The sequence below is a fragment of the Eleginops maclovinus genome, chromosome 22, assembly GCF_036324505.1.
Source record: "Eleginops maclovinus isolate JMC-PN-2008 ecotype Puerto Natales chromosome 22, JC_Emac_rtc_rv5, whole genome shotgun sequence".
In the NCBI taxonomy this organism is placed as follows: Eukaryota; Metazoa; Chordata; class Actinopteri; order Perciformes; family Eleginopidae; genus Eleginops; species Eleginops maclovinus.
The window spans coordinates 720,186-743,494 of record NC_086370.1 but is presented as its reverse complement, the minus strand read 5'-3'; the positions used below and the strand labels follow the sequence as shown (position 1 = coordinate 743,494).

The 23,309-nt window shown below is 43.5% G+C and overlaps 1 protein-coding gene across 1 annotated transcript in view; it reads left to right on the top strand.

Moving 5' to 3' along the window:
* Nucleotides 1–23,309, top strand: part of LOC134858543 (heterogeneous nuclear ribonucleoprotein L-like) — a 33,907-nt gene that overhangs the window by 3,490 nt on the left and 7,108 nt on the right. The window contains exons 2-8 of the mRNA XM_063874509.1: nucleotides 6,061–6,179; nucleotides 7,768–7,877; nucleotides 7,974–8,101; nucleotides 8,586–8,671; nucleotides 8,773–8,869; nucleotides 10,349–10,421; nucleotides 22,900–22,971. Of these exons, the coding sequence (XP_063730579.1) occupies nucleotides 6,061–6,179; nucleotides 7,768–7,877; nucleotides 7,974–8,101; nucleotides 8,586–8,671; nucleotides 8,773–8,869; nucleotides 10,349–10,421; nucleotides 22,900–22,971 (685 nt within the window). The remainder of the gene's footprint in view (nucleotides 1–6,060; nucleotides 6,180–7,767; nucleotides 7,878–7,973; nucleotides 8,102–8,585; nucleotides 8,672–8,772; nucleotides 8,870–10,348; nucleotides 10,422–22,899; nucleotides 22,972–23,309) is intronic.

The window sequence follows — 23,309 nt, the reverse complement described above, 5'->3', positions numbered from 1 at the left end:
GACATAAGTAGACTCCAGAAATTATATCCACCTTACATTTTCTAAAATCACTTAACTGACAGCCGAAGGCAGCTGGTATCAATACTTTATTTCGGATGGTAACTCATGATGTGACATCATGTCAAATGTAAATTTACAAAATCTTTTTAGAAACAAAATACTTCTACTTCTAAAGACTACACTGTAGGGATCGCTATCAGCAGGATTTAATCGATACTAATGTTGCTTATTGATACCGGTATTTATGGAAACAGTTTCCCATACTTTAATCCATAGTTTTGTGGAAAAATGAAGACTTTACATGAAAATATGTGAAAAGATTCAATAAAAGACATTAATGGCTGTGTGTTGGGTTATTTTCAGGGCACAGCAAATGTACACTGTTATACAAGCTGACTACTTTACCTTGTATCAAAGTGTCATATCTTCAGTGGTGTCCCATGAAGAGATATAACATATTTACAAAACTGTGAGGTGGGTGCTCACTTTTGTGAGACACTGTATATAAAAACATATATATTGAGGTTTCCTGGTAGAAGCCACGATCTCTCCTCACTGACTCACTCTCACCGTGGACACACTCTTCCAGCAGGTGCTGAGCAGGCCGGTTTCTCTGACTGTAGTGACCTCTGACAGGATGCTCATACCATCGTATGATTCTGTGGTGACACCCACCGCAGCAACAAACCAACTACTTTCCATGCCATCATCATACCGGTATCACTGCTGATGTTTTTAATTTCGTAGAACAAAACGTGATCCGTCTCTTCAATTTGTGTCAGCCACAGACCTTACTTCCAGCTGTCGTGGAAATTCCACACTTAATCACCTTCTAGTAGGAAAAGAACAAATCTACAAACTTCAACTCAAAGTTTGGTTACTTAATAAAAGTAGAGCATTCAACAGAATCAAGTTCCAGCTGGAGGCCAGATAACCTGCACCACCAAAGTAGTACAGGATCTGACCCCGATCAAGCATTAGACCAGATTCTTAAAGGGAAAGAAGAAGGGGAACAGCCAATCAAATGATACATTACAGGGTTTTGGAAAATATGTGGTCAGAGGGACAAACTGCATACAACAAGGCAATTTACACTACAGTGGTGTAAATGTTGGCTTGTTGCATAATGGTAATTATAAGCTAAACATCAAAGTTAAGCGAGGTTAAAGAGAGACAGCCATTTGTCTTTCTCAGGAAGTCAATACTTTAACAGCTGGATGTGGATTGAAACTGTGGGAAAGTCGAACTGCAGAAGAAACTTACAGTGACATAGATATAATTAAATGGGACTATTGTACATTTATACGATACCAGCTACCAGCTTTGTCCAGCAGTGGCCCAGTCAGTAGGGACTTGGACTGGGAATCGTAGGGTTGCCGGTTCAAGTCCCCGAACAGACTTGAAATATGGAAAGTGGACTGCTACTTGGAGAGGTCCCAGTTCACCTCCTAGGCCCTGCTGTGGTGCCCTTGAGCAAGGCACCGGACACCTTCAATCCCCCCTCCCCATTGCTCCCTGGGCGCTGCACAATAGCTGCCCACTGCTCCTAGAACTAGGATGGGTTAAATGCAGAGGACCAATTTCACTGTGTGTGCTCTGCTGTCTGCATGTATGTGACTAATAAAGAGGGTTTCATCCTCCAATTCTATTTTCCGAAATCCCACTGACTCTGAGACGAGGGAACCGGAAGAGGTAAAATGCTAACTCTCTTCTGGGTTTTAGGACTCGTTCCTGCACTACTCTATTGAGCCAGGCTGAGCGATGTGGTGCAAGCCCCGCCCCTCTCTCACTGTCAAAATGAACGTGTGCTGTGAAAACTACACTTCGTATGCTCAGAGTATTTCTTTATTCAATGTGTGCGTCAATAAAGTAATCACAGGTGGGGCAAAGCGCTCGCAGCCCCACTGAATCGTCATCTCATAATTCAGAGCTGATTGACTGTAGGTGTGTGTGCTGCGAAAAAGTGTAGTTATGGAGAGGAGACGAGAGGGCTTAGAGTACATCACCAGCTGTGAATAACACAAGCAGAAAATGAAAGAAGTTGACCATCTACTGGAGCTTTGGTGAGTGAGAGTATAGTTTATGTTGATGTCTGTGTTTAGCCTTGAGGCTATCCATCTGCTGGATCGCTTGCTATTGTAACCACGGTGACGAGTGTCTGTGTTTTCCTACAGTCTGATGTGTTCATGCTGAGGCATCACGGTTGTTGTTATTGTTAAGTTTTGCTTTGTGATAGAGCTCTTTACTCCATGTATTCAGGTACATTACATTATCTCTTCCCCACGCTGTGTGCACTGACAGTGTTGCTCTGTGTGGTTAGTTCACTGCTCCTTCTCCCTCTCTCACACAATCACACACCCCTCTCTCTCTCTTTGTCTGTGATGATCAGCTAGCAGTTGCCTCAGAACCATGGATCACCTACAGCTATTTGATGACGTGTTAAAAAAGTACAAGAAGCCTATAAGTATCTGAATTGTTCGTGCCCCAGCAGCTCTGTATATAGAAACACGCCACAGGTTGCTTTTGACAACAGCAGGTCACGAGACCTCTGGCCAACCTGCCGCTGTGTGAACTTCATTCTATAGCTGCTCAGCTTCTGGGTCAGGGTTAACATGTGCTCTGAGTCTTGGGTAAAAAAGTAGATAGTGTATCAATGTAGAGGTCTCGAGTGTTTTGGGTTAAACTAGGGGTAGGCCTGTGAGGAAAGGTCTCAAAAGTCTCAAAGATGCATCAGTGTTTTGGAATGATTTGATTAATTGATTGATAATTGGATTTCGTTGTCATTTATCATCACTTTCGCTTTCCGCATTTCCATTTCAACTTAGACTGCAGTTCATCACAATTAGTAATGTTCACCTAGCTGAGCAGCTGCTTTCACTGGGTACACTTCAGCTGATGTTACAAATCCTCACAGTGCTGTTACTGACATTAAACTGTGCTTGAATTTTCTTGACTTGTGAAGACTTTTTGAAAAATTATCATTTTTGGGGGCTTTTTGCCTTTAATCGGATAGGACAGTGGAGAGTGACAGGAAAGTGGGAGAGAGAGTCGGGGTGGGATCCGGAAAGGACCACGGGTCGGGAATCGAACAAGGGTCGACGGCATACGGTGCACGTGCCCCAGCCAGTTGCGCCACGGTCGGGGCCAACTTGTGAAGACTTTAATACAGTTTCAACTAAGGATTCCACCTGCACAATGTAAACAGCACAGGTTCCAGCTGTTGTGTAACTACAGGTGGATTTAACACCTGACCCTGTCGACTCCTACAGGAGAGCAGATGGACAAACCAGAGCCTCGTGGCTATCCATATTTCCCCAAGGCAGTGCATACCAGTACAGACACTCTATGTATCAAACTCCAAAAGTGTTACACATCAGTTGTTCTTCATTGAATAACAAATGAAGTGTGGTTGTTGCTCCAGTGGAAGGATGTGCTGTAACATATACGTGCGGGTATCACTGTCAACCAAAGTGTCTTACTTCACTGTGTTTCCTTTCTCACTGTCTCACCATTACAGGATACAGAGGGACTAGATTGGCACACACACACACACACACACACACACACACACACACACACACACACACACACACACACACACACACACACACCACACACACACACACACACACACACACACACACACACACCACACACACACACACACACACACACACACACACACACACACCACACACACACACACACACACACACACACACACACACACACACACACACACACACACACAGTTCATTTATATTTTAGTCAGTTATATATAACAGTCAGTTTCATGAATACATCTTTGAATACATCAAGATGCAATATTTACCACCCGTTAGTTATCAAGAGACAGGGACAGCAGTGAATTCCTGCATTGGATGATGTTTCAGGTTGTCCGTCTGTCCGTTCCCTTCGTCCATCCGTAATTCTGTTTGTCAGTTATAGTCCCCGAAACGAGATGTCTCTATGCAACCTATATCATATATGTATATGCTAATAATTACAGTTTCACGTAAATGTCTCATATTATAAATTGTGTTGACATTTGGAGAAATATGCAAACTTAAAGTTGACTGGTAGTCAGCTGCAATATGTTTTGACCCCAAAACATTGCAACAAACGGTTTTTCAACGGTTTATTGTACTACCAGATGTTCTTAATAGTATATCCAAAGTCTACCAAAATCTGACCACAGGAAAGGTCTAATTTTGGCCGAGATGACAAGGTGGATGTTGCCAGTTCCCTATAATGACCTTACTCCTTCATTATTCATCCCAGAAGCAATTTCGGTGCCTAACCCCGTGCTTTTGTGATCTAGAAATCCAATTGGCACTTCTTCTGAAGTTTTTAAGTTAAGTTCACTCAAGTTTTCATTCAAGCCCTTACATAACGTGATTACTTTTAACAGTAGAATCAGCTTCTCCGGGCTTACAGTGTACTGCCCATATTCCCTGCAACCAGCTTCTTAATTTCTGAAAATGGTGAAAATAATTATGTTTGTGTTTAAACGTTTTCATGAAGCTTGCTACAGCAGAAAGAAACTAAACGGTGTTTATGAAATATTAAGAACTCAAGTGTACTTGAAACGGGAGCTCTTTCAGAGGTTTTAATAGAGTCACACATCCAAATGATTGGATTTCAGACTCATGTAATCATATTATTGCCATTTTGTCTTGATGCGCCAATGAGAAGCCCTCATAGGAATGAACGAGGTCCCGCCTCCAGCGCTGTATCCAGTTCTTGTTATACAGCCATGGTGTGAACGCAACCCGCACCTTCTGAAAAACGAAACAATGTAACAAACTTGCGTCCGGTGAGCACCAAAGAAGTTCGGTACCTTTCTCCATGTGTCTGTCCCAGTAAGTTCTTCTCTGTTTCGGTTCATGTGAGCACTGCAGCAGTCTCAGTGCCACCCCAAATGCTCTCATTGGTTGAGACGCGTGATGACGTCCATCCTAAGCCAATACTGACCAACATCCCGCCCCTCCTGTGACCCACGGTTTGTCTGTATGTGTATTCACAGCCAGGGAGAAACAGACTTTACAAATAATTTAAATATAGACACATATTCACATTAAGTCACTTTTCAGTTTGGCAACTTTCTACTCTTCACAGTACTCACCATGAACTGTTATTAATCTGGCCCCAGCCTCTGCCGTAAGCCTCTGCCATGCAGGCTCTTGGAAATAGGTGGAGTTATCCAAGGGTTTGATCGTTGAAGAAAAATAATAAGGATATATTAAGAAGAACTCAAATATTATCATGTTATATATATCACATCCACAAATTGTACCAGAGGATTTACATTAAAACGTTTGGGATAATAAAGAGAACACACTGATACACAAATGTGTATGCATGGACGTGCCGTGTGTGAACAGGAATATGTACCCTGTCTGAAGCAGAGCAGCTATCAGCCTGGACCATAGACACAAAAGTTAGTGTCATGCCACTTTCCTCTCCGAAAACTATAAATAGACTAAAAGGAATGCCAGCGTGAGTTAGAAAGGGAAAAAGAGGGAGGATGGGGGAGGGATGGATAGTGTAAGAATGAGACAACAGTTTAGGAGACTCAATATACAGTCTGTCTCTCTACCTTGTCCAGATTCTGATCCTCAGCAGTCCTTCATAACTGACGGTCCAAAAACGTCTTGTCGTGTTGCAACGTGAGCTTTTTCCACCACTGATTCCCTGCCGGTGACAATGTCTGATATTTAGGAGAGCTGTTACTTTGGGAGATTTGGAAACACTTCAGCTGGTTCGTTTTCTGACAGACAGAAGTCTTTTGTTCTGCTCAGTGCTCAGCGTTCTCAGCTGACTGGCAAAACCAATTTCACGATATGCTCTCCACCCGCTGCAGTGTCCAGGAAAGGTGTGGTCCGGCCTGGTGGTCCACTGCAGCTGTATCCACACTTCATATATACTAGAGGCCCCTCTATCAGGAACTCCTTTCCAATACTGGGTTGCCCCCCCATTGCCCCCCTAATAAACCCTGACAGGTTGCAGTTTCTGATCGCCTACAGTGTGTGTAACCGTGTTTGAATGTGTGTGTTGCAGGATAATGGTGAGGAGTCCCATCGCATCTCTCCCAGCCCCGTGGTCCACGTGAGGGGGCTTTGTGAGGCCGTGGTGGAAGCAGACCTGATAGATGCCCTGGAGAAGTTTGGATCCATATGGTGTGTGCGTGCGTGCGTATATTGGGTTGGGGGGGGGGGGCGTCAGAGGGCTCAAGACGCACAAACATGCAAGCGTGTGATTCTTAAAGCAGTTCCCCGTGTGGGCTGTCGTCATTAAGCTGTCCTCCCCTTTTTCATTTCTTTCTGCACCATCATCCTGGCACCAGCACCTGCCTCTAGTAGCATAATGCACATGTTTACGTAACATTTGTTTTAAGTCAGGTTTGTTTTTCTAGGAGATTTGAGATATATCGGTATATCATTGGAAGTTCGGCCAAACTCAAAATAGGAATCAAAGGTTCTCTATGAACTTAATATAATCTCATGCCAAAACTTCAGAAAAGATAGAAACATATCAACAACAGGATGGATCATAACTGTGAGGCTGAGCGTGTGCTCCACGTTAAGATTCAACATTTGACACATGCGCTGGCAGCTTAGTCTTTAGTAAATACTGACACTCGTGTAAGGGGGCCTTGTCTTTTGTGACCCTTTTGATCCCCATTTATGTATGTCTATGAGTGTGTTATAATAACTATTTCATTGTGTCTTTCTTTTCCCGTTAGATGTGCAGTCTTTGCTTTTAGTTTAGTTCATTGATCAATTATTCAAGCCCTGAACGACGCCACTCACGTTTTTCTCCCACCTTTCCACACAAGGGGGGTTCGAATTCTTGTCATCCCATCGAATTCCAAAGTTTATCTTTTACGCATGTCACATGAATAATAACTTAAGTTCATCCACTCAATTATTCCACAAATATATCAAGGATGACACAATCAATTCAAATGGTTACCATTCCGCTGCACGATAGCTGCCCACTGCTCCTAGTACTTGGATGGGTTAGGACTAATTTCACTGTGTGCGCTCTGCTGTGTGCATGTATGTGACTAATAAAGAGGGTTTCATCCTCCGATTCTATCTATCTATCTTGCTTTCCGTCTTGGTTCAGCAGGTGTATACATCAACAACATCAAGGTAAACGTCCCAAACTACATAAAAAACTACATATACTTGGACAATTAAATTCTAGTTTTCCACGAGCATTAGTTTATCCTTGTATTTATAGCTTTCCTCATGTTTTCTGAACTACAAGCTTTTTTTAAAGAGCAAATAGTACAACATGTGCATTCAATCATGAACCATATTCATTGGGGCCACATGAAGTGAAAAAAGTGTGCTTCAGGAACTTCAGTGTGAAGATAGTTAAACATTGGGAATAATTAAAGGAAACATTGTGTGATAGTGCAGTTCCCACTCCAAACCACTACGTCTTCATTATTTACACTCCCTGCATGTTGCAGTATTCATTAACTGCTCAATCACCTGAACAGGGCTGCAGTAAAGCTCATACTGTGAAAGACACACATCATTACACAGATAGGACATTATTGCTTCATTCATTCATTAAAAAAGCTGCACCGTCTGTACTGTTAACAGACCTCCACCTGTGAGGACAGACACACAGAGATGTTGCCGAAGAGTGGAGGACATGAATACTGGCTAGCGGAGGGGTGGAGGTAGTCAGTGAAACTAAAGCACTAATGTGTGTGTGTGTGTGTGTGTGTGTGTGTGTGTGTGTTTTCAGTTATGTGATGATGATGCCGTTCAAGCGCCAGGCCCTGGTGGAGTTCTCTGCCGTGGAGAGCGCGGACCGCTGTGTGTCCTGTGGAGCCAAGGAGCCAGTGTACATCGCAGGTGGGACTGCTCAGACGTCCTGATGTCTCTGGTCGGCTGCACATGCTTGTCTGTATCACGTTCTTTGTACAATACTTCCCTCCATGTGTTCCTCAGGTCAGCAGGCGTACTTTAATTACTCCACATCCAAGAGAATCACCAGGCCCACCAACGCTGACAACCCCAACAGTGGCAACAAGGTCCTGCTGCTGTCCATCCAGAACCCCCTGTACCCCATCACCACGGTAACCACACACACACATACACACAGAGTCACAAACATACACATACTCACAGACAGCGAACACACACACTGTCACAAACATGCACACAGCCAGATATGAACACACTGTCACAAACATGCACACACACTGATATTTCTACCGTGCTTCTGAAATTCTTCACAAGTAAACTGATATAACAAATGATGCTGCATGTTTACAGATACTGTTTGATATTACAGATACTTTCTGACCGAAGAACGGTCACTATATGATGACACTTACACCAACAAAATAGACTTTGAGATTTAGAGGTACCACTAGATTCTAAGTGACCTGGAGACGTGTTATATGGAGTTCTATTTCTGTCTCACTCGGCACAGTACCGTTATGGCATTCAGGAAACGAGGCCTGAGGCACTTCCTGCAGGCTCAGACACACTGCAGCAGTGGGAATGTGTAGATTGTGTGAAATGTTGAATTTATTTTCTTTTTTCCATTTGGTCCAGGATGTTCTGTACACGGTGTGTAACCCCATCGGCAGTGTGCTGAGGATCGTCATCTTCAAACGAAATGGAATCCAGGCCATGGTGGAGTATCCTTGCTGCTGCATGTGTGGACGAGTGTGTGTCTACATGCTGTGCGTATCTGTGTGTTAAAATGCACCATGTTCTCTCCTTAACACCACTCCTTCAGGTTTGAGTCTGTTCAGTGTGCTCAGAAGGCCAAAGCTGCTCTGAACGGAGCTGACATCTATGCTGGCTGCTGTACACTCAAGATCGAATATGCAAGGGTAAGAGACACATCAGGTCGTCCTGCGTGGTCCAGGCACTGTTTGCTGCTCTTCAAAGCCACTCAGGAATACATGAAATGAGATTCTTAAGAAAATGATTGGAGTCAGCAACCTGAGGCTCAGGATGGATTTCAAGTAGAACCAACATTAGCTGCATTACAACTGTTTGGGAAAGGGTGGGTACTCCCGGAAGAAACCTTTGTAGATGATTGGTTGAATCATCTGTTAATCATACTCTGACTGAAGACAAAACATCTTATTATGTAGAACGCCTTTTATTTAATAGCAGACAGAAGTGAGTCTGTTATCCAGCCACATGCTGCACACAGATAGATTTCACATATTTATGTTTGATACTGTGAAACACTTTATGTTGTTTCCAAAGGATGTTAAAGGTCCCCTATTATGCAAAATGCACTTTTTGATGTCTTTTATACATAAATATGTGTCCCGGTGTTTAAGGAGAATCACAAAGTGTCAGAGAATACAACCCTCCCTCGTTACCTCCTTCTCCATATCTCTAAAAACGGGGGTACAAACGAGCTGATCCAGATTTGCTGCCAATATGACGTCATAACCGAAATGTGGGCTGGCTTTACGTTGAACTCCTGGCAACGTCCCACCCACATGACACGTCTCCACCTATCGTCCCCCATATACAGTCGTGAGCTGAATCCCCCTCCGCAGCTCCTCTGTGTGTTCAGCAGGATGTCTGCAGGAGGGACTTAGAGTTGTTGTGTATATAATACATATAATGTCTCTGTTCTGGTGGTAACCTCTGAGAAGGGTTTCAGAGATAATGCTGGATGTGGTTTGAACATAATATGGCGTTTAATCACGGCAGCGTTTAGCTGAGTTTCCGCGTTAGAAACTTCTCTCTTCAGAGGAGAGATCATGACGCTCCAAAGGGGCGGGGCCAGCAGCAGCTCCAAAGGGGCGTGGCCAGCAGCAGCTCCAAAGGGGCGTGGCCAGCAGCAGCTCCAAAGGGGCGTGGTCAGCAGCAGCTCCAAAGGGGCGTGGCCAGCAGCAGCTCCAAAGGGGCGTGGCCAGCAGCAGCTCCAAAGGGGCGTGGTCAGCAGCAGCTCCAAAGGGGCGTGGCCAGCAGCAGCTAGTTCATTTAAAGCTACAGTCACAGAATCAGCACTTCAGGAACAGGGCTGAGATAGAGGGGGATGAGGCATGCTACAATGGGGGATCTGTTTGGGATTTTGAGCAAAACACTTCAGAGACATGTTTTGTACAGATTTGGCCCTATAGTATATTGTCAAAGATAGCATAATAGGAGACCTTTAAAGCAAGTATCAGTTGATAAGATTGGTCTGAAATACAAACAGCAGCAACATTAAGTGTCATCGCATCAAATACTAACATGGAGAGAGGACATCATTTATGTGGAAGAAGTGGACCAAGAATGCATCTCTGTAAATGTGTGATCCTTTAAAGTGGATCCTGAAGAATCTTTCCTCTTTGTGTCGACAGCCAACACGTCTGAACGTGATTAAGAATGACAACGAGAGCTGGGACTACACCAAACCATACCTGGTCAGACGAGGTAAGACAAACATTGTCTCTCTCTTTTCCTTTTCTCTATTTCATACTTACACTTAGGTCAGCCTGTGACCACGTTTGGGATCACTCTACTTTCACAACATGGCAGATCCTGAGACGTAGTGGCACTGCAGCCTTCCTCCATTCCTGTTACACCAGTAGATAAGAGGGGTCAGTCATTTGTGAAACCATGTCAAGATCTTCAGTCATTCTGGGTTAAGAAGGTAGTCATAAACAATTTTGACCGTAGACCTCCATCACACCAAGACTCCTCCGCCTCTCGTCTCTTCATCTCCAATCTAATCACTCTCACACCAGCCAATCACAAGCCTGCACCTCCGCTTACAATGAAGACAGAGAGCAAAAGAAACATTGAGGGAGAGAGAGAACAGAGAAAGAGGGATGGACGTCAGGCTGACCATGCACTGCAGCTTTCTTCCATCTTCACCTCTGCAACCCCGCAAAAAGAGAGGGAACTGGATCTCACTCCTGCTGACCGCCATGCAGCTGCTGCTTCAACATGCCCAGGACCCTGAGCCTCCCCTCTGTCTCCAGGACCTCCACCTGTCTGCTCCACACACTGTGTTCTAACACTGCTGTGTCTGGGGAGGTAGCCTCGCATGGCCTGCTGTCTGATCCATTCAGTGAGAATCTAAATTTGACTTTTGTTAGTGACCATCATGCACCTCTTCTAGCTAACAGAGGAACATTTAATGTCTCCTTGAAAGTCCCTTTTGGAAATGTTTTCACTGTGAAATGTGATTGAAAGATCTTTCTGAAAGCTCTCCGATGTGGGCCAGACATGTTGATATTCCAAAGTGTGGCCATGCCAGGCTCCAGTGTGAAGGGCTGATCTCTGCGCTCTTTACCTCCTCTGGTCATCAGGGATGTCACCATATCAAGTTTCCTACAGAGCCTTATTGTAGCACAAATAACAACCATGATAACATATCCAGACTATTAATACATTAAGGGGCATCATTAGATGTTATTTAAACTGAACTTTGAAACAAGGACAACCTACTTGTTTGATGTAGTATTCATATGTACTGCCCAGCCCAGCTGTGTGTGTGCCATTTAATAACACTTCAACTGTAACTGGCTGCTCAATAAAATATAATATAGTTTTGTAAGTTCATTTTGATTGATTGATGCATTTACAAACCACCATTCCAACCATCCTTTCCAACACAGCCATTAACCCTGTAAGGCCCAAATATAGAAAAACAGTAGCAAGGTTCTTTTTGACCTTTCAGATGTTGTTGGTAGGAAACCTCTGGTGCAGAATTGAAAGAGTTTTCACAAGTTTTTTGAGAAACGTTGCAATGAAAAATCAAATAAATCTAAATGAAATGTGATGAATGTATTCCATAATAACTAAATACTTACATGTTCTAGACATGGTAATATCAAAAAGATATATATATATTTGGCCAGACGGCGGGACCTATAAACACATTTACCACTTAATAGCACTGTGAAGCTGAACAAAAGGACCTCTGACTGTGTACATCTATTCTTTTAAAAACCCAAACATTTACTGACTTTTTTAGAATAACTTAAAGTGATGTTGTAAAATTACAACCGGGGGTCTTACAGGGTTAACACCTATCCTTGAATGAATCGATACCATTTTAAAAGCAAAACTTCCTCAGTGCCTCCCAAGCTAAATGTAATTCATTTGTACTCTTGTAAGATCTGAAAACAATGAAGAGTATTAATATCTTGCTCAGGTCTTTGTGTGCGAGCTGGGTGGAGGGATTTAGCTTGAACACTTTGAAAACTTTTGAATACACCCTGTACTGTGTCCTGTTTGACTTTAAAACATGGTCTTCATATTTCAGAAATAATGTGAGGAAATTAAAAACCAGTATATGGTGACACTCCTGACTCCTATGATCACAGTAGCTGCACATTCAGACGTGTGCATGGATAAGCCTTTCACATGATGTAGCTCTTATGTTTTTGGATCAACGTTGATTGGAATGCATCAGGCCTTTCAAAACATCAGGACTGTAAAATGGAAATAAAGTTATCACTGCACGTTCCTCTGTACAGCAGCAGGCTCTGCACTCAGCTGTGAGATGAGATTAATGTCACAGATCAAATGTTCCCTGAATAAATGCATATATACTCTGTCTGTGTTTTCATTGGAGGCACATTGCAAGGACACAGACGGGGGAGTCGTCAATGAACATTGTCTCTGAAGGGGAATCACTGGTCACACAGAGAGTGTTACCCAGGTACTTTATGGTATGTTCCCCTTAGTGGATTATTGACTGGAATCAGATTCATTATTCAGACAAGGGGTCTCACCGTGATACCTTTCTGTAAACCGCCTCAAGCTCACCTTTAGATCAAAGATGCAGCGGTTCAATCCCACCTTGACACCCACTGCAGTCAGCATGTATCTGTTTCCCTTGGAAAGACACTTCACTCCAAACTGCTCCTGTGGGGATTGCCCACAATAATGAGTGTATTTAAATCCCTTTGGATAAAAGTGTCTAACAAGTGACATGTAATGCATCACACAGTGTTGTGCTTTAGTGGAGAATTCCTCTGATTCAGGAAGGTGTACTGCATGTGTACAAAGTGGTTCAGAGCCTTAGTGTCCCCAGAGTCTGTTAACGTGCTCATGATGTCACGTGAGTCAGCACTCGGGACTGATCAACTCCACGCGTAGGCTACACAGCTCCACCCCCCTCTTAAAGTTCATTATAAATAATTCAGGTGTTACTACACATCACTGTCAGGACACAGAGTGGTGTCAGTTGAATGGGCTTAGAAACTACCTTCAATGATCCCAGAGTGAGGGCCTGGTCCCCCTTAGTGAGGGCCTGGTCCCTCTTAGTGAGGGCCTGGTACCCCTTAGTTAGAGCCTGTTCCTGCTTAGTGAGGGCCTGGTCCCCCTTAGTGAGGGCCTGGTCCTCTTAGTTAGAGCCTGTTCCCGCTTAGTGAGGGCCTGGTCCCCCTTAGTGAGGGCTTGGTCCCCATAGTGAAGGCCTGGTCCTCTTAGTTAGAGCCTGTTCCCGCTTAGTGAGGGCCTGGTCCCCCTTAGTGAGGGCTTGGTCTCCATAGTTTAGGCCTGGTTCACTTAGTTAGGGCCTGGTCCCCTAATGCTGCTTTTCCACCAACCTGGAGCTGGAGCCGATAAAGATCTGGTTTTTCGTGTTTCAAACTCAGCGGCGCCGGCTTTGGGCCCTGATAAACCGGATCTTTCTGGCCTCACTCGGTTGCCCGGCAACATCCAAGATCCAATACGAACCAACACGTCACGCTTACTTCGGAGGGGGGGGATTAACCTGAGCAATAACAGTTCCTGGCGACTACAAGTTGTAACAAGCAGTAGCGCTGTGCAAAGTGACTACAACGCGACCACACTGATGAGCCTTTCTAGATGTTGAGGGGAGGGTGGACTGGGTTCTGTTTAAATGTCTCACCACGTGAGCCCCCTGAACACCAAGAGACCCTACTGGAGGGCCTCTCACACACCACCAGGCAGAGAGAGGGTTACAGTTCTGCAGCTTCTTTGTACATTGTTCTGCTCCTTCAATAACCATGCACAATGTTCACATCGCTGAACTACCTAGTTCATAATCAAATAGAAACTGCACCCCTTACTCTCTTAATGTGTTAGTGTGCTCATCCTCTGTTACGACGTAGTTGTAGTAGTTTGGCATGTTAAAGTGATTATTTTTATTAGATCAAATATCTTTCTGTAGTGTTGGTATGTACAGGATATATTCACAGTGTGGTTTTGACTCCTGTAATGACCTGATGACCTGCTGCTGCTGTCATCCCTTCTCTGTCTGAGGCTGCTTGTGTTGGGGCCAGAAGGGCTCATTAGAATTGTTTAATGCATTGCTGGTACCACAGATGAACCAAAGCAGAGCCACATCCCTTATGCCAGCATATTTTTTCAGATGTGAATGTTGTTAATTATCAGAGTGGAGTCAAATTTGAAGAGAAAATAGCAACAGTTGGTAAAATATCCGGACTAACCAGAAAGATTGCTTTAAAGAGCAGGAGTGAATCTAGAATGGCAAGGGCCGGTTGAGCCTTCCAGGGTCCGCCCAGACCTCACTGAAGGCTTCATGGTCGACAGGAGTCCCCATAAAGCCTTGTGCAGTCTGAATCTGCACTGTTCTCTCTGGGAGGGATTCAGCTGGTCCCAGGGTCCATGCTTTGCACTCTGTCCATGGATCAGCTGTGAGAGGAGGCCTTGCTCCTTTGACTGCACAATAAGTAGAGAAGATAAACACTGTTGTTTCTGCTCGGCCTTCCTACCTATCTTTTTCCTTTTTTGTTACTTTATTCAACCAACGTGAAGAGGAACACAATTTGTTTCTTTATTTCTCACAGGAGCATCTTAAATATTGTGCAAGAGCCGAAAACACTGACTCCAGGCAGAGTCTTGCAGGTTTCACTGTACTAAGAAACGTACAGTAAGAGGAAGTAAAAGCTGAACACTCCCTCAACAAGCCATTTATTCTCTCTTTATGGATCATTTCTCCTTCTCTTATTCGGGGTTAGTGCCGTTTTTTTCCTCGGGGCATCTTCTTTTTAAACCGATTCATGTAACTCCTCCGTTTGGCTTCCTCAGCGTCCTTGTCTTTATTCTTGAATCAAATCCTTCTCTAGCTTTTGCTGTTATTTCCTTTCTTTCCTTTGTGTACTCCTCTCCTCTCTCATTGACTTTCTCTTCCTCTTTTCCCTCCCTCCCTGTCCCTCGCCTGTCCTTCACTCTTCTTTTCTGTTGGGTTCAGTATGACAGTTTGGACAGTCACTCACATTAAGCCTGTGTGATCCACAATGTGAGCTGCTGAATGGCTGATATTGCTTCACATCAGCCCCCCCCCCCCCCCCCCCCCCCCCCCCCGCCTATTTCATGATCGGCAAAAGCATTCACATATTTTCAATGCACACACAAATGTGTTCCGTTTCACATACATGTAAATAAAATCCAAATACAGAAAATAGTTGTACGTGTGTATTTTTGATCCACACATATTTGTTTTCCGTTTCAAACGTGTGAGGGCGATCAAGAAAAGAGATCGAGCGGCGCGTGCGAGTTTACCGAGCAGATGAATAGAAACAGAACGGCAGAAGTAAATATATATTTATTTGTCCTTTTGCTTTGTAAGTTAACGACAGTTTCAAGAAAAAGTAAGGCCCCTTAGAATTGGGGGAAGTAATCATTTATAGTTATTTAAAAATGGTGACATATTTTGTACTTTTTGATGGATTTGAATAATTTGAGCAGGAAACTTTGGATTCATTCTTTCTAAGCTGTCCCTAAAAAAGAAAGTAAGAGAATGAAAGAAGTTAAAGACGTTTATGGCTAATGTTAGCTATTTAAGGCAATAATCCTAGGTAGTCTATTAGCACTGTATAGCTAATTTGCCAGCAAAAGCTAGCATTACATGCCACCCATACTACTTCCATGCTAACAGTAACACATCACTAACGTGTCAAGCATTCATAGCTAAGGCATATTGAATCATTCACGCAGAGACACTTATCACTTACACTTGTGCTAGCCGCTATGTTGCAGTTGACCTGTCAGCTCCGGACAGCGCAAAATGTGTATATGAGGCGCCACGTCACGTACGCAAGAAATCATACCCCTCGTGGGGGCGCGCCCATGTGATTGACTTAGAATGGAGGAGACATCTGATTGGCTAAAGATGGAAAAAATTACAAGTACGAATTGGGTGAGCATCAGGGGAGTCTCAAAAAACCCACACAAGAATGCACAGCGATCCGTGCTCAGAAAGCGGTGTGTGTATGCAGGTTCAGCGGTTTGACACGGAAAACAAAATGTGTGGATCAAAAATACACGTGTAAAACTTTTTTCTGTATTTGGATTTTATTTACATGTATGTGAAACGGAACACACTTGTGTGTGCATTGAAAATATGTGAATGCTTTTGCGGATCATTAAATACAAGTGTGAATCCTTCTGTGTGCATTTGTGTATTATGAGACTGATCTGACCCCATACCGCCCCACTGACTCTTACACGTGTAACCAGGCCTTGCTGGAGTTGCCTGGAGACTGCAGGCTGCTTCTTGTCTGATGCGCTGCTGGTAATCACCTTAGTGGAGCGTCTGGTTGCTAATAAAACTTCCAGCAGATTGAAGATTTGCTTTTGTTTGTTTTCTGGTTCTTTGAGAACCCTTTGTGAGAGGTCTCAATATTTTTGAATATACTAAATCCAAGAGTATAAAAGCATATAACCTTGTATGAGTTTGAAGTGTTTCTGCAAACAAAGTGCTTACAGTGCACTGTGAAAAGCTGTTGTCCTCACTGCGCGGTGGCTGACTCCCTGTCTCTCCACTGACACCGTGTAACCTCTTACAGTGGGGAGAAACAGAAAAGGAAATGATACAGGATGTGTGTCAACACACTGCTTAATATGTTGTTAGGGTAGGCTGATTCATAGAGACTCTCACAGGGTTGACCTATAATCTTTGAGCAGATTTTCAACTGGTGGAGCAGCTTTGACTTCACACTGGAGGACAAACACTTGTACCGATGGTATTGCAGAACTGTAGAACACTCTGAGTTGGTCTACTTGCCCTGAAAGAACTAAGGTGCTGGAGAAAGTAAACTCTTTGTTTTGTCCTTTTGCAGACTATATTATGGTCTTTCCAGGATAGCAGATGGTCTTTCACTACACCTTTATTTATAAGAAAGTATCTGCAATATTTTTCAGTATGGATGGTATTGTTAGTTTTGTCTGCATCACCTTTGTCCAGTGTGAGCGCATTGCAATCTCCAGACATGGCTAGAATTAGTATAGAGCAGGGGTAACCAACAGGTTGATCGCGATGGACTGGTCGATCTTCAAAGCCTTCACTGTCGATCCCGAGCATTTTCACATTTTCTAAAAATAAATAAATGTTCATGCTCTGGTTGGTTGGTTGTTTTAACAAGCTTTTTAGACCTAGCTCTGGCTTGTTGATTTGAATCACGCATAGGTCATTTTACAAACTCCAATTGATTATTTGATATGCTGAGGTCTATGCTGAGGCTGCATGCAATTGTGGGCGGGGTTAAAAAAAATCGTATCCTGACGGACATCTTGAGAAAGTAGTAACTTTAAACTGTGCCAAGTTCTGCCACCCTTAACTAACAGTTAACATCGATATGGCTGAGGGTCCGGCAAAAAAGAAATCAAACACGTATTATTTCCACTTGGAATGGGAGCATGAATATCTTTTCACATCAGCAAAAGAGAAGACTATATGCCTCATATGCCAACAGGCGGTAGCCTTGCCAAAACTTGGCAACCTGGAGCGCCATCATGCTAGCACCCGTGCTAAATTCAAAGACTGTACAACTGTACAAAATCGGTTAGACACAACATGTGAATTAAACAATTGATGAACTGAAAAGAGGACTAAAAGCACAGCAGTCACTTTTACAAACTACACTACAGCAAAGAGCAAGGCAGCTACAGAAACGTCCTTCCGAGTTCGCCATATTTTGGCTAAGCACAAAAAACCATTTACGATGGTGAGTTGATCAAAGAAGCAATGAGCGTAACAGCTGACGTCTTGTTTGCTGATTTTAAAAACAAAGAAGACATAAAAGCAAGGATAAGAAGTGTACCACTTGGTGCACCAACTGTAGCCAGACGAGTCGAGTCATTGTCCGAAGATGTATCCCAGCAAGCATTAAAAGACTGATCTTTCTCGGAATACTTTTCAATTCAATTTGACGAGTCTACCGACGCCACAGACACAGCCCAGCTAAGTGTGTTTGTCCGAATGGTTTCACGGATTTTACTGTCAAGGAGGACTTTCTGGCCCTTATCCCATTGAAAGAAAGAACCAGGGGTGAGGACGTGTACAGGGCATTCAAGGACTTTGTGCGTGAGTACAAGATTCCCATTCATAAAATAGTGTGTTTCACAACCGATGGGGCACAGGCAATGATCGGTGTTCGTTCAGGATTCGTCACGTTGTGCAGAAAAGACCCAGACTTTCCACCATTTGTAAACTATCGCTGTGTGATACATCAACAGGCATTGGCAGCTAAAGCAATTGACATGTCACATGTTATGAAGGTTGTTGTTAAAATAGTCAATTGAATTCGCGCAAAAGCGCTTCAGCACCGTCTATTTAAGTCTTCATTGGATGAACTCGACTCTGCATATGGAGATTTGATCTTTCACGCAGATGTAAGGTGGCTCAGTCGGGGCAAGCTGCTCCAGCGTTTTCTGGATTTGCTGCCAGAGATCATCAGTTTTCTGAAGTCGAGGAACAGGAGTATGAGCAGCTGTCCGACGATACTTGGTTATTGGACTTGGGGTTCCTTACTGATCTGACCGCAAAACTCAATGACCTTCAATGAGAATTGCAAGGGAAAGACCGAGAGCTTGGTCACATGATGAGCGCAGTGGAGGCATTCAAAGTGAAGCTCAGTTTGTGGACCACTCAGTTAAGACATGAGAGGCTGACACACTTCCCAAATCTTGAAAAGGTGTCACAAAACCTCACAGACAAAACCGCTTTTCATCCTGAACAATTCTGCGCCCATTTGAACAAACTGACATCAGAATTTGGCGCTCGATTTGTGGAGGTACAAGACATGGGGCAAGCAGTTGGTTTTGTATCAAACCCTTTCCTCAGCATTGACATTGAACAGCTGTCAGTTAAAATGCAGGAGGTGTTTACATTACCTATGGGCGTGGACATGGAGATTATTGAAATGCAAAGCGACATAGAATTGAAGGCCAGAGCAAGAGACCAGGACTTTTGGTCTCTCGTGAGTAGAGAGCGGTATCCACTGATTGTGTCATGCACGCTTAAACTGAGGGCCTACTTTGGCTCCACATACTTATGTGAAATGGCCTTTTCACAAATGAAAATAATAAAAGCCAAGTATAGAACTCGTATGACTGACCGCACATCTTACTGACTGCCTCAGACTGGCAATCACTTACTTTCAACCAGATTTCAAAACACTTACAGATAATGTGCAGTCAGGCTGATAGAGCAACTTGAGCATTGACAGATATTGTGCATTGAACAGAGAAACTTAATATGGATTGTGTTCACTGAACTGTAGGCTAGTATCTGTAAGTGTGAATATTATTAACTGAACTGAGAAACTAAATATTGTGCATTGAACAGATAACTGTGAACAGTTTGTACTGAACAGATATGCCTTCTGTAAATATGGATATTGCGCATTGAACAGATAACTGTGCATAGCTGTGTTTTTCTTTGTGTGTATGTATGCACGTACATTCAGCCTGTTGTAACAGAAATTGATTGCAAAAATAAATATGAGAGGAACAGTCTTACTCCTAAGTGGGTTTTTTGGAAGATATTGGATTGGTAGATCTCAGTTTACAATTTGGAATAAAAAGCGATCTTGGGCTTGAAAAGGTTGGTTACCACTGGTATAGAGTAACTACTTTATTAACCGGGACAGACTTATGATGACAGTAACTTGTAGGCAGAGTTTGGCTAACAAAGCAACAGCAACTATCAAGGATGAGGTGGAGCAAGTTGTATGATTGTATTCGTGTAGCTAGCGCTGATGAGGCCAAGTGATGAAGATTACACTGGTGGTTAGCCAGCTGAGGTGGTGTGTGAGGGCAGATCTGTGATGGAGGGTTCATACTGAGGACACCAGATAAAATCCAGATGGTTTGATGGCGTAATTGTGGAATCAGTGTGGAGGAGCTCACCAGGGTGAAGCAGACTGTTAGTGCTAGGCTTTACTAACTCCTAAACACATCCACGCTGTTTCTTCTAGCTGAGGGTAAATGACAGACTGCATGTGCATTGCTAATGCTGCTGAAGAGAATGTACCCAAGTTATCAGAGTGAAAGAGGAAGATGTCAAAGTGTGTGAAATGCTCTTCCTCTGTCAACAAGCCACATATGGAACTGTGTGTGTGTGTGTGTGTGTGTGTGTGTGTGTGTGTGTGTGTGTGTGTGTGTGTGTGTGTGTGTGTGTGTGTGTGTGTGTGTGTGTGTGTGTGTGTGTGTGTGTGTGTGTGTGCGTTCCATCAGTGAATCTACATGGGGGGTTCTTCTCTTTTCCTGTAAATGAATAGTCAGTGTGTTTTCAGTGTGCCTCCAATGCAGTGTAAAGCTACTGTGTGATGCTTGCCACGGTGATGATGTTCTGTTGTCATGGTGATGATGTAATGCAGGTTCTTTGGTGCTGCAGGAGAAAAAGACAGATCTTGATGCCTGACAGGTACTGTCTCTTTCACACTCTGTTCACATGACCTTCTCTGTATCATGACTGCCTCTCTCAATAAAGCCACCTTAAAGCTGTTTATTTCTTTTGTACCCACTTCCGTCAGTACCATAAAGCGTATGAGAGTTTACACTTTCTAGGGTGTTAGGGTTTTTAGAAATTAACATATTTTGAAATCATCCAACAAACAAAAACAAAAACTCAAAAATGAAACACCACTGAAAAACAGAAACGTTGACTTTAATGAAATGTATTATATCAACAGACTTCACATGACTGCATTAGGTTAGTTGAAAGCAATCATATTAAGTTAACCCAAATATTTTTTATTTCAACTTAATATGATTTATTTCCACTGACTTCAGTTATTAGGTTGGTTTATTTAAGAAATCTGTTGGCATAATACTTTTACTTAAAGTCAACGCTTCAGTTTCTTCAGTGAACATGCTCTGCATTATGTCATGTTCTCTATGTCAGGTGTTAGCACAGTGGCAGAAATGAAAACATTTGAAGAGTATCTTTTCTTTGCCTATCATGTAAGTTATTAAATATGCCCTCTCAGCAATCAACTTCATTGTGTGTGTATCATTCCTTCCACCAAAATATTCAAAGGAAATGCATGACCCTAGAAACGTGTCTGAAATTGTCATTTTCTCCACCGCAGAGAATGCTGGCTGGGATCAGGAGTTATAATTATTGTATTGAAACAAGTTTTCCAATGACCAAAGCACCTGTAGAAAATGCCTGAAGCCGCAGTAGGGTCTCCCTCTGTGGCCCCACCCTTGCCCCCACATCATTGTGATGCTGTTTGTTCCTGTCTGTTAGTCAGTGTGTCTCAGATCTCAGCTCTTAGCCAGGTGAACTCTCAACTCAGCGAAGGATTGTTTTCTGTTTCATGGACAGAATCTCGGGGGGCCGGGGGGCTTCTCTGTTCTGCAGAAGATGTTGGCTTCATTAACCTTGACCTGTGAAGGTTTGAACAGGTCTTGCATATATGTTTCAGAGGTGAACAAGAAATAAATCTGCTTCTGAAGAATGGATCATATTAAGTTAAGATAACAAAGCACTTCTCTATTGTTGCAAGTTCCGTTTGGGACTGATTATTATGGAATACATACGGTACGTGGATAGTTAGTTGAATGATTAAATAATCACAAAAGTGTGTGCCTGCCAGTGTTGGTTGAGAGAAAGAGAGGGGGGGTGCCTCACAGCTAACAGCTGCTGGTCAGGTGGAGCAAAGGTAAAAACTTGCTGCCCATGACGCAGCCAGACCATAGACTTTAGGTGACAAAAAGCAGATATGAAATTAAAACTCCTAACAATTTCTTTGAAGACATTTTGAAACGGATTGTAATATAGAATCGATTCACTAAACCCAACGCATGTTGGTGCTTTGGAGACAGGACTTTCGGTAGGGACAACAGGACATTAAGGCTATAAGACACTTGTATCAGAACCTTCAAAGAGTTCTGCTCCTTCGCTCTAAAGAAGAGTGTTGAGTTGATTTTTGAATGTGATTAGGACCCCAACCTTTCTCTCACTGGGAGGAGAACAGGGCTGAAGGGATCTGACCTGGGAAGGTCTCAGGATCTCAGGAGCAGCTGGAGTACATGGCTTGGGAGAAGGATGTATGAACTTATCCTGAAAATGGATGGCTGGAGGGGTAGAAATGTCAATCAGTCCAAAGAAAAGTGAAGCAATAGTGTCCTTTTATTAAGTGTTTCTGTGTGAGGCAAAAGAGCCAGGGACCGTCCGGCTGTTTCTTTACCTCACAGCCTGCTCTGCATGCTGTTGCAGTGGTGTCACCTTAAGACTGTCTACACTCAAGGATATTTACAACTTGGGTCTTGTTGTTGTTGTATGATGTGTCATTTCTATAAGTGAATATTGTAATAACCAAGTTAACTGCTGAGATCTGGGAACACATGCACAGCATTGCAAAAACAAACAGTCAGACCATCAATCACACAGGGTAAACTAAAGCCAGGATTAGTCAAACCTAGATGCACAGTACCCGGGAGGTTACTGCTGCCCTGTCAGGGTGGTGGCCTGGTGTGGACTAAATACCTTTTCATTCAATTCATTTTACTGTGCAGTCTGCCCTCAGTCAAAGAAGCCCACTGTGTGAGTAAACTATAAATTACTGTATCTGCTGCCCATAATCTAATAGAGTGAGTGTGTGTGTGTGTGTGTGTGTGTGTGTGTGTGTGTGTGTGTGTGTGTGTGTGTGTGTGTGTGTATGTATGTGTGTTTCAGACCGTGGAAAGGGAAGGCAGAGACAGGCCATTTTAGGAGAGCACCCCTCGTCCTACAGTGATAACGGCTATGGTAAGATGGTAACTGAGACTGCTGCTTCACACAAGGCTACAGTCCCTATACCTCTGAGGTGAAACTTGACACACACACACACACACACACACTAGGGCTGCGTACCTAAACGTAACATCAGGTACAGGTACAGGTACAGAGGTTTAGGTACAGGTCCGGACCTGTACCTAAACCTCTGTACCTGTCTAGCGTGACGAATGGCCCGCTAATAGCGGCTCCCCCCCCCAGCGGGGGCAGTTATAGCCCTAGAGTGGGAGACAAGCCGCTGGCAAACTCCCTTGCTGCCAAACTCCCTTGCTGCCAAACTCCCTTGCTGCCAAACTCCCTTGCTGCCAAAA